The sequence below is a fragment of the Euprymna scolopes genome, chromosome 8 (genome assembly GCF_053919585.1).
Source record: "Euprymna scolopes isolate OS-2025 chromosome 8, ASM5391958v1, whole genome shotgun sequence".
In the NCBI taxonomy this organism is placed as follows: domain Eukaryota; kingdom Metazoa; phylum Mollusca; class Cephalopoda; order Sepiida; family Sepiolidae; genus Euprymna; species Euprymna scolopes.
Genome location: NC_136489.1, coordinates 2,369,519 through 2,385,220, shown reverse-complemented (window position 1 = coordinate 2,385,220; position 15,702 = coordinate 2,369,519). Strand labels below are relative to the sequence as shown.

The window sequence follows — 15,702 nt, the reverse complement described above, 5'->3', positions numbered from 1 at the left end:
AACTCTCATCGCAAAGTTCAGATTGGTGTTGCGACGTCTTCGGAGTAGGAATGGGTCGTCATACTACACTTTAAAAGCATCATGACCACTATGGATTACAACGTTCCATTGAGGAACACTACTGCTTCTTTGCATTTCGACCTCTGAAAATTTAATTCGACTACTGAGACAAGAAAATCTCCACCTTTTGGTTCGAACACCGAGATGTTCGACCACCAAAACGTTTGACAAGCGAGGCATCAATGTACTCAGTCAGCAAAACACTCGGCAATATAAATGTTTTGCTGGCAAGTATAATCGGCGACAGACAAGTATCTTGTATTGAGGTTCAGGCCGTCTGTTTCAATTCACTAGAATGGGGATCATGTCACCTTGCATGCCTTTTCGTCTTCCCACAAGACTGGTTTGTTACCTCTAACATTCTTCAACATCTTCCACTGTTCTTCCACACTTTTTGAAATGGATCTGTTAAGCGAACGCTCCATCATGTAGTCTAGAAACTCGCGTCCTTAATTCAACATTACTCATTTCTCCTGGGAATAAAATTTCTCTTTGCTTTATGAAGTTTTTTCAGCTTGAAATTGCAAATAACCGGTTTGTGTTGTGTCATAAATTCTTCATCAGGTACCACTTCTATATTACCCAGGCACCATTAAACGAGACAATGATAATGAAAAAAGAGAAAATACTTATTTCTAACTTACCGTCTCTAACCCATACGTCGGATTATAAACAAAGGCTCCAGTTGATCTTTTCTTCCTTTTTTTACTAAAATCCAGTAATGGTGTAGGTTCCATTTGTAAACTGTCTGTGATGTCTTTCACTGGAACAAAGAAATACCAAAAATAAGGTATAGAATAATATTTTATTAATCGGAGAAGTAAATATAGTTTGCTTGAAGCATTGTTTCATATGTATATAAAAGTAATTTAATGAAGGCAATACAATGGATTGACACAAACTAAAGCCAACGAAAACACATAACAGTAAAATGAGCTATGCAGATTACACTTTTATGAATACAATATACAATTGGAAGGTGCATTCAATAAGTTTCCACACTTGTTTTGTACAGGCATTTAAAATTGCCGTAGACCCATAAAAGGTCAGTATGTTATTGCTATACATCTTATGAGATGACTGACCAGTTTTTATGATTTCACGTTCAAATGAATAGTTACAGCAGGAATTGGAATACACCCTACTAAAGCCTGATTGTCATAGCTGGTGAATTTCAAAAATGCAATCTGGATGTGAGGACACTTTGAAAGAACGATATGCAATAAATTCTCTTTGAAACTAGGGAAAAATGCCACGGAAACGTATGGAATGCTTCAAACTGCGTTTATCCCATCTTACATGAGTCAAGCATCAGTTTTTGAGTGGTAGAAGAGATTCAAGGAAGGCAGGGAATCTATGAGCAATGATGAGAGGTGTGGTAGGCGTAAGGAAGTCAGAACACCAGAGTTTATTGGCGAAATAAAAAAACAATTTCATGGATAAGGACCATCGTGTATCTTATCTATAAGTGCACAGTTTGATGTCAGTGTGAGAACTGTATACACAATTAATTGTGAGGAACTGAAGATACGGAATATTTGCATGAAGTTTGTACCAAGGATGGCCAGAGAAGATCAGAAAGAAAGACATTGTCATGACAGCAGGGAGACGGTCGAGCTGATCAATTCAGATCCCACAGTTCTTGATGCTCTGATGATCTGCTATGACCCAGGAACCAAGAGATAGAGTTCCCAGCGGAATCATGATGGCTCTCCCAGACCCAAGAAGGCCAGACAGAGCAAATCCAACTAGAAACTTATGATCATTTTTTGCCTTGCGTCAGTATGATCTGATGGAAGTTCCATCACATTACATGACCACACATATGATATTTCGGGAACATTACCTTTCATCAGGTGTGTGTTTAAACGTACTAAAGTTGAATACAAATCTGAGGACGGAAGTGTTCCCAAAATATATCATACAGAACATCCCTGTTTTCACTAATAAATATCCAGACTATTACCGAACAAAGATTGGCTGGCTTCTATTTCACCTTTCTTTGTTCATTTTTGGAGAATTCTGCTGCGTGTATTAAAAGATGATCTTGTTTTAACCTGGGTGTGCTTAAACTAAACAAAAAAAAAATGAAAGAAATAAGAAAACGTATCTAAGCACATTGAAACAAGGTTACATTTATAACACTATATATATATATATATATATATATATATATGGAACCTTAACCAACTTTTTGGATTTTACCGTTATTGGATATTTTACCCTTCACTAGACTATCCATTCACGTGAAATCACCTTTTTCTTCACCATATTCCCTCTCCTTCACTATTTTTTACCAAGTAAGATCTATGACTTACTTGTAATTTCATCAAATACTTTTGCAAGCAAAATCCGATCTCACATTTGGCTAAATCCTACCCTCTGATGAGAAGGAAAGTATTTTTTTGAAACTCCGCAGATTAAGGACTATCCACTTATTTTGTGCTTCCTTTTTAAAATTAAACATGTTTTTAACTTTTTTTCAAAGTGTTTTTTTAACATGTATTAACTACTTGTTCTTATCTATATATATATATATATATATATATATATATATATATATATATATATATACACATACACACACGTATTAAGTTCTCAGATTTCTTTTTTCAAATTAACTTTTCTTTACTATATGCCAGAAGAAACACCTTTTTTGAAACAATTGTACAATACAGTAGAACCCTGGGACACAGCATTAAAAATCAGTAACAAAATGCAGTACAGTATATAATACACATGTATACAATCAAATAACATTATAAATAACACTGTAAGGCGGAGCAAATACCGTAACCAGAGGCCGGAAAAACTCCGTAATACACATCGTAACCTAAAATAAAACATATACTATGCCCACCGTATCCGAGGGTTTTACTGTACTACAGTTTTCTACATTATTTGGTCTTGAGGCATGCACATAAAAAAAGCACGGACACAATACCACAGTCACCAAAACTTCCATCAGACAACACTGGCGGAAGTAACAATATAATTCAATGTAAGTATATAAGTATATAAAAAACGTTTACTTATATTTTACTAATAAAAGGTGAATCAGCATAGCTTATTATTGCATCGTTACAAACGCTTATTATTGCCACGTTACAAATGCTTATTATTGCAGTGTTACAAATGCTTATTATTGCCACGTTACAAATGCTTATTATTGCAGTGTTACAAATGCTTATTATTGCAGCGTTACAAATGCTTATCATTGCAGCGTTACAAATGCTTATCATTGCAGCGTTACAAATGCTTATTATTGCAGCGTTGCAAATGCTTATTATTGCATCGTTACAAATGCTTATTATTGCCACGTTACAAATGCTTATTATTACAGCGTTACAAATGCTTATTATTGCAGCGTTGCAAATGCTTATTATTGCAGCGTTGCAAATGATTATTATTGCAGCGTTACAAATGCTTATTATTGCCACGTTACAAATGCTTATTATTGCATCGTTACAAATGCTTATTATTGCAGCGTTACAAATGCTTATTATTGCAGCGTTACAAATGCTTATTATTGCAGCGTTACAAATGCTTATCATTGCAGCGTTACAAATGCTTATCATTGCAGCGTTACAAATGTTTATTATTGCAGCGTTACAAATGCTTATTATTGCAGCGTTACAAATCCTTATCATTGCAGCGTTACAAATGCTTATCAGTGCAGCGTTACAAATGCTTATCATTGCAGCGTTACAAATGCTTATTATTGCAGCGTTGCAAATGCTTATTATTGCATCGTTACAAATGCTTATTATTGCAGCGTTACAAATGATTATTATTACAGCGTTACAAATGCTTATTATTGCATCGTTACAAATGCTTATTATTGCAGCGTTACAAATGCTTATTATTGCAGCGTTACAAATGCTTATTATTGCCACGTTACAAATGCTTATTATTGCATCGTTACAAATGATTATTATTGAAGCGTCACAAATGCTTATTATTGCAGCGTTACAAATGCTTATTATTTCCACGTCACAAATGCTTATTATTGCAGCGTTGCAAATGATTATTATTGCAGCGTTACAAATGCTTATTATTGCTACGTTACAAATGCTTATTATTGCAGCGTTACAAATGCTTATTATTGCAGCATTACAAATGCTTATTATTGCAGCATGGCAAATGCTTATTATTGCCACGTTACAAATGCTTATTATTGCAGCGTCACAAATGCTTATTATTGCAGCGTTGCAAATGCTTATTATTGCAGCGTTGCAAATGCTTATTATTGCCACGTCACAAATGCTTATTATTGCCACGTTACAAATGCTTATTATTGCAGCGTTGCAAATGCTTATTATTGCAGCGTTGCAAATGCTTATTATTGCAGCGTTACAAATGCTTATTATTGCAGCGTTACAAATGCTTATTATTGCAGCATTACAAATGCTTATTGCCACGTTACAAATGCTTATTATTGCAGCGTTACACATCTTAATTTGCTCCATTTTGTGTCTATTCGTTACACGTCTTACTTGTGTGCCTTCTATAAATTATGTTTTATTAATCTGTTTTGGCGAGACACGTTACAGCATTCAATTTTACGTCATCCTTTAATTGAGAAGTAATGATGCCAATCATCAAAAGGGAAAGAAATTGAACATTTGTAAACAACCCCAGACGTTTTCGCTTTTCATATTGAGTAAAAAAAACAACAACAAAAAAACAAAACAATCTGTTTACAAGGGAAGAAGATTTATTTAAATTCCTGCATCTCAAGTGGAACAGAATTCAGTTCAAGTGTGGACTTGACCAAATTATGCTTAAATGATGAGCTTGGTGAAATAGAGGGACTCTTGCCTTATGTCCCACAAGCATTGTTGTGGAGGGAATACTTTCAGCATCATTCAAATTATATCAACGTTTATCTTCAATGTATTTATTATAATCATGAAACATTTACTCAAATCTATATGCTATTTAAAAAAAATTATGTTTTTAGGGTTTTCTGTTCTTATGAAAATGTAAGTATATGATTGGTTGAAAAAAAAAGAATAGGCAGAGTTCACACAACTAAGGCAGTAGTCTTACGATGTTAATACACGATTATGCATCTCATATAGATCTAAATTTTTTTTTAAAAACTGGATACGTGTTTTATAAATTTAAACAAAGCCACATAATAAAATAAGATACAAAAATATTACACACATTTTTTATTTTTTTTAAATCAGTTTTTCTGATTTTTATTCACCAAAAAACTAAGCATAAAGTGTTTGCATAAAATTATTTTTGGTTAAAAAATAATTTTATGCAAATAAAAAAATATCTCAATGCATTTACCGTAGTTACTTGAAGACAACGGTTTGGTAGTCAATAACTTACGAATAATTTTTACTGTTTTTTATGAAAATGTGTTCCGGGTTCGGAACAAACCGGTTTACAAACTGCATTCAATTAAAGTTTGTAAACCAATGCTTGATTGGAATTGAAAAGATGATTTTCAGATAATATCAAAATAGCTTTTAAACAGAAATTATTTAAAAATCCAAAAATAATATACAAATACGTACGTTTGCTGGAATATTTACAAAATACTGCATCATCAAAGTAACCGCATCTCTCTCTTTGATTGACACAAGAACAGAAAATCGGAACATTCATATCAATCTTCGTAGGATATCCAAGGTAGATAGACTCGGATTGTGGAACTCTAAAGATGAAAAATAAATAAATAAATATGCTGTGCTATGCTAAATGCAGATATTCAAGTGCATATAAAAATAAATGCTAAATGCAGATATTCAAGTGCATATGAAAATAAATGATAATTCAAATATTCAAGTGCAAAAAAAGATTCTACTGATGCTGCGTGCACTGTCTCTGCCTACTTACTACACCTACTAGCAAACACAAGAATGTAATGAAATAGTCAAAAAAGGTAAAATAATCGTAATAACCAAGGCATGTTGGTATCCCATGAAACGAAAAAGCAGACAAACTGGCTAGAGAAGCCACAAACCATCAAATCAAGAAATCAACATACCACAGACAAATCTGAAAAGAAAAATTAATGAATATTTGGAAAACAGGTGACAAAAGAAATGGAATAACCCTTATCCCTGAGTGGCCATTGGGCCTTGATAAGTGGTGAACTCCATGCAAAAAAAAAAAAAGTGGACAGAGAACAAATTACATGAGCATCAGCCAAGAATCAGAAATGCAAAACAAAAAGCTTTGTGGTGAAGAAGGGAGGAGATTGTACTGAATCGAATACAAGTCGGACACACAAAACTCATTCGTTCCAATTCAAGCGGAGGAAGCAGCAAACTGCACACTCTGCAACCAACAAATAACAATCAAACATTTACTGACAAAGTGTAGAAGACACAAACATATTCGGAAGAAACATTTCAGAACAGCAAACATTGGAGAAGTGTTCTAAGAAGTGGAGCCTCAGCAAATCGTAAAGTACTTAAAAGAAACCAATTTATTGAAACTCCTGCAAAAAACTAAACAAACATTTTCTTTAAGAAAAACAAACTTTTTAATTCTGAAAACAAACTTCTTCAGAAATTTAAAGCACTTTGATTCTGAAAACAAATTTTTCAGGAAATTTAAAGCATCTTTCCAAGAAATTGACAAGTTATCTATATCAACAAACCTTTTCTTGGCATTAAATGACCCCCAGAAGTTGAAGTACCGTTAAAAGAAACACACTGACTGACTCACTCACTCACTCACCCTCCTAGTAAAGGCAATATAAATACACCTGTAACTGTATTACATATTACTGGTTTGAAAATAGTTTCATCCGGGAGCAAGAAATAGGCACATTTCTTACTGATTAGCTTTTGAGTGATAGGATGAAACTATATCTATCTATCTATCTATCTATCTATCTATCTATCTATCTATAAAAGTGAAATTGTCTGTGTGTCTGTGTGTCTGTCTGTCTGTGTACATTTTCCTACCAAAGTACTCTATCAATTTTCCGTCTACAGACTCAAGATTTGACATAAGAGTTATTGAGATTTGGGAAAATCATTTTAATCGGTTTTCGGCGAGAAATTTGGCTGTCAAGGGGTAAAGTTCAACGATTTAACCTGTGAAAACTCTACTAAACTCCTCCGTCAATTTTGGGTTTAAACACTTGAAATTTTAAATGTAGGTTACTTGGACATAGATCAAACGTTTTAATTTGATTTGAGCCCAAAACAATAAATGTTAAGGGGGGTCAAAATTGGGATCAAAGTTTTAAAAAATTTGACCTCTAAGCTAATTTTTGGTCTAAACATTTGAAACTTTACATAAAGTATATTCAGACATAGGGCAAGCTTTTTAATCGGTTTTGGCCGAAAATTTGGCTGCTAAGAGGCCAAAGTTTAAAGAGTTGACCTTTGCAAACTCTCCCAAACTTCACCAATTTTTTGTCTAATCACTTGAAATTTTAGTTGTAGGTTACCTAGACATGAGTAAAACTTCTTAATATATATATATATATATATATATATATATATATATATATATATATATATATATATATATATGCACATAAAGTTATGAACAGTACATAGGGCCCGAGCAAAGCCGGACACTGAACTGCTAGTATATCTATATAATTATAAAACTCAAATCGTTTTGCTTGGGTGTTTAAACCGTCCTTCTGGTTTAAGAACGGTTTCGTGCAAACACTTGATACATACAGATAGTATAAGCGAGATTTATTAATTAACAACAAATAAAGATAAGACGATTGTTTAAAAGAAATAATTTAAAAAAAATGATCAATTCATGTAATTTTAAAAATATATTTTCTTTGCTACCATGCTAGAAAACTACTAACACCCGAATATCCTGTACCTCTATAAGGCCACCATTCGCCCATGTATTGCTGTCATATCTGGGCTGGTGCATCTGCTACTAGTCTTTTGCTCCTAGACAAGGCTCAAAAGAGAGTTGTCAATCTGATAGGCTCTGAACTGGCATCTAAGCTTCAGCCTTTGTCCCATCGACGAAATAGTGGTGAATGCTCTGACGAACTGCAAGCACTTAAAACTAGAATTTGATTAAAAAAAAACTGTACGTTTTTTGCGTTCGAAAGTATTTATTTACGATTATTTTATTTGTATTTCTATTGCAAATCAGAAGTGTTTTCAAACTACAAAAAAGAGCAAATATCTTTTTCTAATGTAAAACAAAAAACAAAAACAAAAAAAAAAAACTACTTGATCAATTAACATAAAAAAATATTTTCGGTTAGGATTTTTTACGACCTAATCCAATGTAGTTTACCTCCTAAAAGGAAATCAAAATCTACCTTTTTGGCTAATACGTTTCAACGGCCTTTAAAGAAAATATAAAAGGATATAAACATCTTTTGATTTGAAATTCAAACATTTCACGTTTTTAAATTCATTGAATGACTAAAATTTTATATATATATATATATATATATATATATATATATATATATATATATATATAGTAGAAATGGTAATTAATAAAATCTGAAGAAAGTGCTCAATGCTGTTGTAGAGCAAATATGCGTTTTATTTTTTATTACCGTATTTTTCTGTTAAGTTACATTATTGTTTCAGCTACCCAGCCGTTTTTTTGGCCGTCTGTAGCTTTCTCAGACTTTTACAGAAATGTTATGATGGGATGAAAGAGTGAATGATGTCAGGGGAGGGTTGCGAGAAGAGCGGAAAAGAGAGGAAGGGAACAAGGGGGAAAGGTGGGAGGGGGTACTTGGTATGTCGGTAATGTTTTAGTTTTGGAGTTTAAGAAACTTGTGGGGGAGGGTCTGGGAAGTTCATTTCTGGTGTGGCTGAGGGCATAGGGATACATGGAGGGGGAAGGGGAAGGGGAATATGTGGGGGTAGGAGGAGGGGTTACTTTGAAATTCGAGTCTTAATATTAAAGTTTTTGGCGTCTCGTTGGTGAGATGATTTCTTGATAAGTATGTCTTGACCTGTTGGGTGTTCGCTTAGGTTCTGAGGCGGGAGGGGGGCTATGATTCGGTTTATTTATTTGGTTTTTATTTGTTGATAATTGTTTGGAGAGGGTTAGCTAGCGGCCGTACGTGCGAGCACACACATGCGCACGTACACACATATATACTTTTTTTTTACACAGTGATCACCACTTATCAAGGCCCGGAAGCCACTCAGGGATAAGGGTTATGGCAAGTACATTACGTTAGTGTGGAGATTTGATGAAGTGTTTAATTAAGGGGGCGGTTCATTAGGAATTTGTTAACATTGGACTTGAAGACATCCAAGTTGTAGTCCCGAGGGAAGCAGGCAGACGGAACAGAGTTCCACAGGCGTGCAGTTCTAAGAAAGAAGCTTTGTACTTAAAGAAACGTTCACATGTACACATACATCTCCGCCCTGGCATGCAAATATATGCACATATGTGCGCATGCATGCATAGACACCCGCACCACTCCCGCTTATGTGAAATTTTTCTTAAGGTGCTAAATTGGGTACGTATGCGCAAGCGTGGATGCGCTCATACACAGATACATACACACATCGACACCCATACCCCCAAGGAGGCGCATACACGGGCCTATATGCGCATATAGTACCTAACCCAAATTGTATTACTCTTAACCAGTTTTTAAATGGGTTCTTCCAAATCTAAATTAATACAAAAAAAAAAAAACCAAAAAAACCCCGACCTCACAAATTGAAAGTTCCATTACGATATCTTACTTCTAAGGTAAAGCTAGAATGTTCGAATCATTTTAGATATCAAGTTAGATAAAGCCAAGATAAATTAAGTTAGATAAAGCCAAGATAAATTAAGTTAGATAAAGCCAAAAAATATCCACGCATAAATTTGGGAAGAGAGACTATTTTTAAATATCGTCCTAAACTGGGAATGGAGTAACGGACTTATATTAAGTAGATATTAATAAGTCCATCTTACATTTTTTTCTTTTTTTTAAATGAAGAGTAGATAATACACCGTGGTTGTGTTATCAGCAGCTCTATTAACTCTCGCTTCTCCTTTTTTTTTCCCTCCGTCCTCATTTCCAATGAGTGATTTTTCTGACAAAGGGTGAAGAAAAAGCTGCTTTCCAGGTCGGTAGTACTTCGTGAACAGCAGCCTGAGATGTCGGAAATTTTTCTGTTTATATGTCTATCCTTGTGGCCACGTCACTAGTAAGGGTACTGGAGGTAAACATTTCATCTGGGCTGACATTACCCGCCTGATAGTCAGGGACCTGAACCTTGGATTAACCACTAAAGAGGCTGTCCTATCAGCAGGTGTAAAGAACTAGGGCTGCTATATCGCCATTTGGTGAATGGATTCTGGACCATGCAATAGTTTCTGGTGGGGCCTCTTGATGCCATACTAGTGGGTAATTGCTATGGCTTTACCTTATCATGTGCTACACAAAAACATTTTCCTATCTTTCTCTCATCTCCAGAGAAGACCCTAATTTACCTTATATATGCTTCCAGGTTGCACTTGCTTACACCACTGCATTTATATTTGCCCTTTATCGCCCCCACAACAGCGAGGTTACTATATCTGAGAAAATTGACTCCATCCTGTCTGCTTATCCTTCGGCTAACATTCACATTTGCGGTGACTTAAATGTCCATAATGTGGAATGGCTGACTCACTCTAACAAGACAGATGATGAGAGGATGTTTTGTCATAATTTTGCCTCAGATTGTTCACGAACCCACCCGTGTGCCCGAGATTACCGGTCAGTATGCAAGCTAGACCTTTTTGTCACAGCTTCCCTTGAACTATGTTCATGATCCGTTCTATCTCCCCTGGGATCCTCTGACCACTCCATCGTATCAGTTAAGATAAAAATGAAATACAATAAGTCTTAAGATGTACCTCTCCACCATACTGTATATTGATACTCTACGGCTCCGGGATAGCTTCCATACATTCATATCTGATCTATCTCTGCATTCCATGTTTAAAAAGGATGTCCTCTATAGTATCAGATCAGACCGAATGGTTACTTGTAGGCATAGACCGATTCATACCATCTAAAAAATTCCAACAAAAACCTAACAGCGCACAGAAATCACTTTTTCCATAGCTACTAACGTAACAGATGCACTGAGACTAAAGCTGCTTTCAGGACTGCCAGCAACCACTGTAAAAGAGTAATAAAAAATGCAAGAGAGCTATATGCCCAGTTTGTTAAATCCAAGGTAGCTGATCAGCGGCTTGGTTCCCACCAGTTTTGGCAAATAACAAACAGGATCCTGAACAGGAGCGTGCGTTCTGTACCAACCATCATCAATGGATCTGAGGTCATCTCATCAGCATCAGACAAGGCCAAACTATTTGCAAAGAACTTTGCTGTTAACTCTACCCTCTGCAACGAAGGTCATCAACTTCCCATATTTCCTCCTACAACAGACAACACACAACATACAAATATCTGTGCGTGAGGTCGTCAAACTAATCAAGAACCTTGATTCCAGTAAAGCAACTGGCCCAGATGGCATTCCAATTATAGTGTTGAAAAAACTTCGACCAGAACTTGCCCCCATACTTACAAAACTGTTTAAGCATTGACTTCAGGAAAATGCTTTCCAACACCCTGAAATACCTCGTCAGTATGCCCTGTATTTAAGAATTCAGGTGATAAGTCATCTCCCTCTCAGTACAGATCAATAAGTCTCTTGTGTGTTATGAGTAAGTTACTGGAATTCATATTAAATAAAGAAGTAGTCAACCACCTCAGCAGAAATAACCTCCTTAGTGACACGCAATATGGTTTCTATTCTGCTAGATCTACAGCTGATGTGCTAACAGTTATATCCCATAAGATTAGTGAATCTCTTGACAAAGGCTTCCTTTCTAGGGCAATTGCTCTTGACATATCGAAGGCTTTCAATAAGGTATGGCATAAGTGCCTACTTCACAAGATTTCCAGCTACGGTATAACTGGAAATGTTTTCTCAATCATTAAATCATTTCTCTCCGATAGGCTCATAAGAGTAGTGGTAGATGGACAAAAATCAGAGGCCTGCAATATAAATGCTGGAGTCCCTCAGGGGTCAATCCTGGGCCCAACTCTCTTCCTGATCTACATCAATGACCTCCCTAAACACATACTTAAATCATTCGTTGACATCTATGTTGATGACATGACCATCGACGGCAACACATCAAAGGCTGTAAATGACAAAGCCCTCTCTGATTCTCTCTCCTCTGATCTTGAGCACGTGGTACAGTGGGGAAGAGGTGGCTGGTTACTTTTAATGCATCTAAAACCAAGCTCCTATCTTTACATCATCAACACTCTGATCCTCATCTAGCATCAATTGAAATGGATGGCTCTCGTCTTGGGGAGGCTTGATGTTTTGACAAGCTCCTGGGTTTGACCTTTACTCCTGATCTGAAATGGAACATGTATATCAAGTCTGTTACCCGGGCCGCTGGGAAAATGGTGGGATCCTTTTATCACTTCAGAAGATATCTCATTACTGATGCAATTCCCTATCTGTATAAAAGACAAGTACGTCCAAAGATGGAGTACTGCTGTCACATCTGGGCTGGAGCTTCTTAAAACAGCCTATCCTGCCTTGACAAAGTACAAAATAGACTTTGTGTCTTAGTAGGGATGCCCTTTTCTCTTCCCTGCAACCCCTCTCCCACAGAAGAGACGTTGCAAGTCTGTCTTTGTTTTATCATTATTTCAATGTAAAGTGCTCATCCGAGCTCCAATCTCTGGTTCCCCCTCGCCAATCTTTCACGCTAAACACCCGTCTAGCTAAAACCACTGTCAGTAATTTCCCCCCACTCTTTATCTGTGCCTAAAGCTTCTTTCTGAGAAGTGCACGCCTTGGGAATTCTTTTCTGTTTGCCTGTTTCCCACCTGACTATAACTTGGATGTCTTCATGTCCAACATAAACAAATTCCTGATTAATCGCCCCCTTAAGTAAGACACTTTATTAAATCTCCAATATCAACTATTACTATGATATTATCCCATTGATTATTGTACACACAGTAACCCTTATCCCCGAGTGGCTTCTGGGCCTTGATAAGTGGTGATACTCCATGTAATATATATATATTCCCACGGTTTTCAAGCCAAGATGCCAGTGTAAAAAAAAAAATTGTACGCACACACACACACAATTTTTTTTATGAAAACGCTTGGGGAATTTATTAAGTAGGTTTAGTTCCACGGTGTAATTGAATGGTGTCAGCCAAGAGTATTCTTCAAAGTTCTATAGGTCTTTTAGAAAGACCGTGTACCCATCCCTCTCTCCCAAATTTCTTGAGGGTTTCATGCCTCTATTCTAACTTAACAGCTAAATATGACCCCCAAGATCGCCATGGGCATGGAATATGGGCCTACATTAAAGATAGCTTCCCGTGTGGCAGGGATATCTCTAGAGAAGATCCTAATTTACCCTATATGTGCTTCCGGGTTGCAGCGGAGTTACTATCTTTAAGAGCATATCTAAGAAAATAGATCACATCCTGTCTGCACATCCCTCGGCTAACATCCACATCTGTGGTGACTTCAACGTCCATAACGTGGAATGGCTGACCCATTAAAATAAGACAGACGATGAGGGGAGGTTTTGTCATGATTTTGCCATTGCTTATGACCTCACTCAGATTGTTCGCGAGCCCACCCATGTGCCCGATACTACAGGTCAATATGCAATCCTCCTAGACCTTTTTCTCTCAACTTCCCATGAGCTATGTTCATGTTCCGTTCATTCTCCTCTAGGATCCTCCGACCACTCCGTCATATCAGTTAAGATAAAAACGAAATGTAAGAAGCCCCCAGACGTACCCCTCCACCATACTCTATACTGATACTCTATGGCTGACTGGGATAGCTTCTGTACATTCATATCTGATTTACCTCTGCACTCAATGTTTAAAAAGGAAGTGTCCTCTATAGTATCAGATCAGACCGAATGGTTAATTGTAGGCATAGACCAATTCATACCATCTAAAAAATTCCAACAAAAACCTAACAGCCAGCCATGGTTCTCCCAAGAATGTGCTGCTGCTATCGCACACAGAAATCACTTTTTCCATAGCTACCAACTGAACAACTGGCCCTGACGGCATCCCAATTATAGTGTTAAAAAAGCTTCAACCAGAACTTGCTCCCATACTTACGAAACTGTTTAAGCGCTGCCTTAAGGAGAAGTGCTTTCCGACTCCCTGGAAGACCTCATCAGTTTGCCCTGTATTTAAGAATTCAGGTGATAAGTCATCTCCCTCTCAGTACAGACCAATAAGTCTCCTGTGTGTTATGAGTAAGTTGCTGGAATCCATATTAAATAGAGAAATAGTCAACAACCTCAGCAGAAACAACCTTCTTAGTGACACACAATATGGTTTCCACTCTGCAAGATCTACCGCAGATGTGCTGACGGTTATATCTCACAGGATTAGTGAATCTCTTGACAAAGGCTTCCTTTCTAGGGAAATTGCTCTTGACATATCAAAAGCTTTCAATAAGGTATGGCATAAGGGCCTACTTCACAAGATTTCCAGCTACGGTATAACTGGAAATGTTTTCTCAATCATTAAATCATTTCTCTCCGATAGGCTCATAAGAGTAGTGGTCGATGGACAAAAATCAGAGGCCTGCAGTATTAATGCTGGAGTCCCTCAAGGGTCAATCCAACTCTCTTTCTGATCTACATCAATGATCTCCCTAAACACATACTTAAATCATTCGTTGACATCTATGCTGATGACACGATCATTTACGGCAACACATCAAAGGCTGTAAATGACAAAGTCCTCTCTGATTCTTTCTCCTCTGATCTCGAGCGCGTGGTTCACTGGGGGAAGACGTGGCTGGTTACCTTTAATGCATCTAAAACCAAACTCCTATCTTTACATCATCAACGCTCTGATCCCCATCTGGCATCAATTGGGATGGATGGCTCTCGTCTGGGTGAGGCCCCGTGTTTTGACAAGCTTCTGGGTTTGACCTTTACTCCTAATCTGAAATGGAACACGTACATCAAGTCTGTTGCCAAGGTCGCTGGAAAGATTGTTGGATCCTTCTACCGCTCCAGAAGATATCTCACTACTGATGCAATTCTCTATCTATATAAAAGCCAAGTACGTCCAAGGATAGAATACTGCTGCCATATCTGGGCAAGAGCTGCTAAAAACAGCCTATCCTGCCTTGACAAAGTACAAAATGGACTTCGTGGCTTAGTGGGGGATGCCCTTTTCTCTACCCTGCAACCTCTCTCCCACAGAAGAGACGTTGCGAGCCTATCCTTGTTTTATCGTTATTTCCGTGGCAGGTGCTCGTCTGAACTCCAATCTCTGGTCCCCCCTCACCAATCTTTCACGAAAAATACCTGTCTAGCTGAATCCACTATGAAAAATTTTCCCCACTCTTTATCTGTGCCTAAATCAAAACGTGGATTCCATGAACAAATCTTCTTTCTTAGAACTGCACGCCTGTGGAACTCTGTTCCGTCTGCCTACTTCCCACCTGACTACAACCTGGATGTCTTCAAGTCCATCGTTAACAAATTCCTAATGAACCGCCCTCTTAAGTAAACACTTCATCAAATCTCCACACTAACGTAATGTACTTGCAATAACCCTTATCCCTGAGTGGCTTCCGGGCCTTGATAAGTGGTGACCACCGTGTAAAAAAAAAAAAAAAATGCCTGAGTCTCTTG

The 15,702-nt window shown here is 37.0% G+C and overlaps 1 protein-coding gene across 1 annotated transcript in view; it reads right to left on the bottom strand.

Moving 5' to 3' along the window:
• LOC145284085 (uncharacterized) overlaps window positions 1–15,702 on the bottom strand; it is a 473,693-nt gene that overhangs the window by 37,437 nt on the left and 420,554 nt on the right. The window contains exons 118-119 of the mRNA XM_080133151.1: window positions 5,595–5,734; window positions 705–823 (exon numbers count right to left, since the gene is read on the bottom strand). Of these exons, the coding sequence (XP_079989277.1) occupies window positions 705–823; window positions 5,595–5,734 (259 nt within the window). The remainder of the gene's footprint in view (window positions 1–704; window positions 824–5,594; window positions 5,735–15,702) is intronic.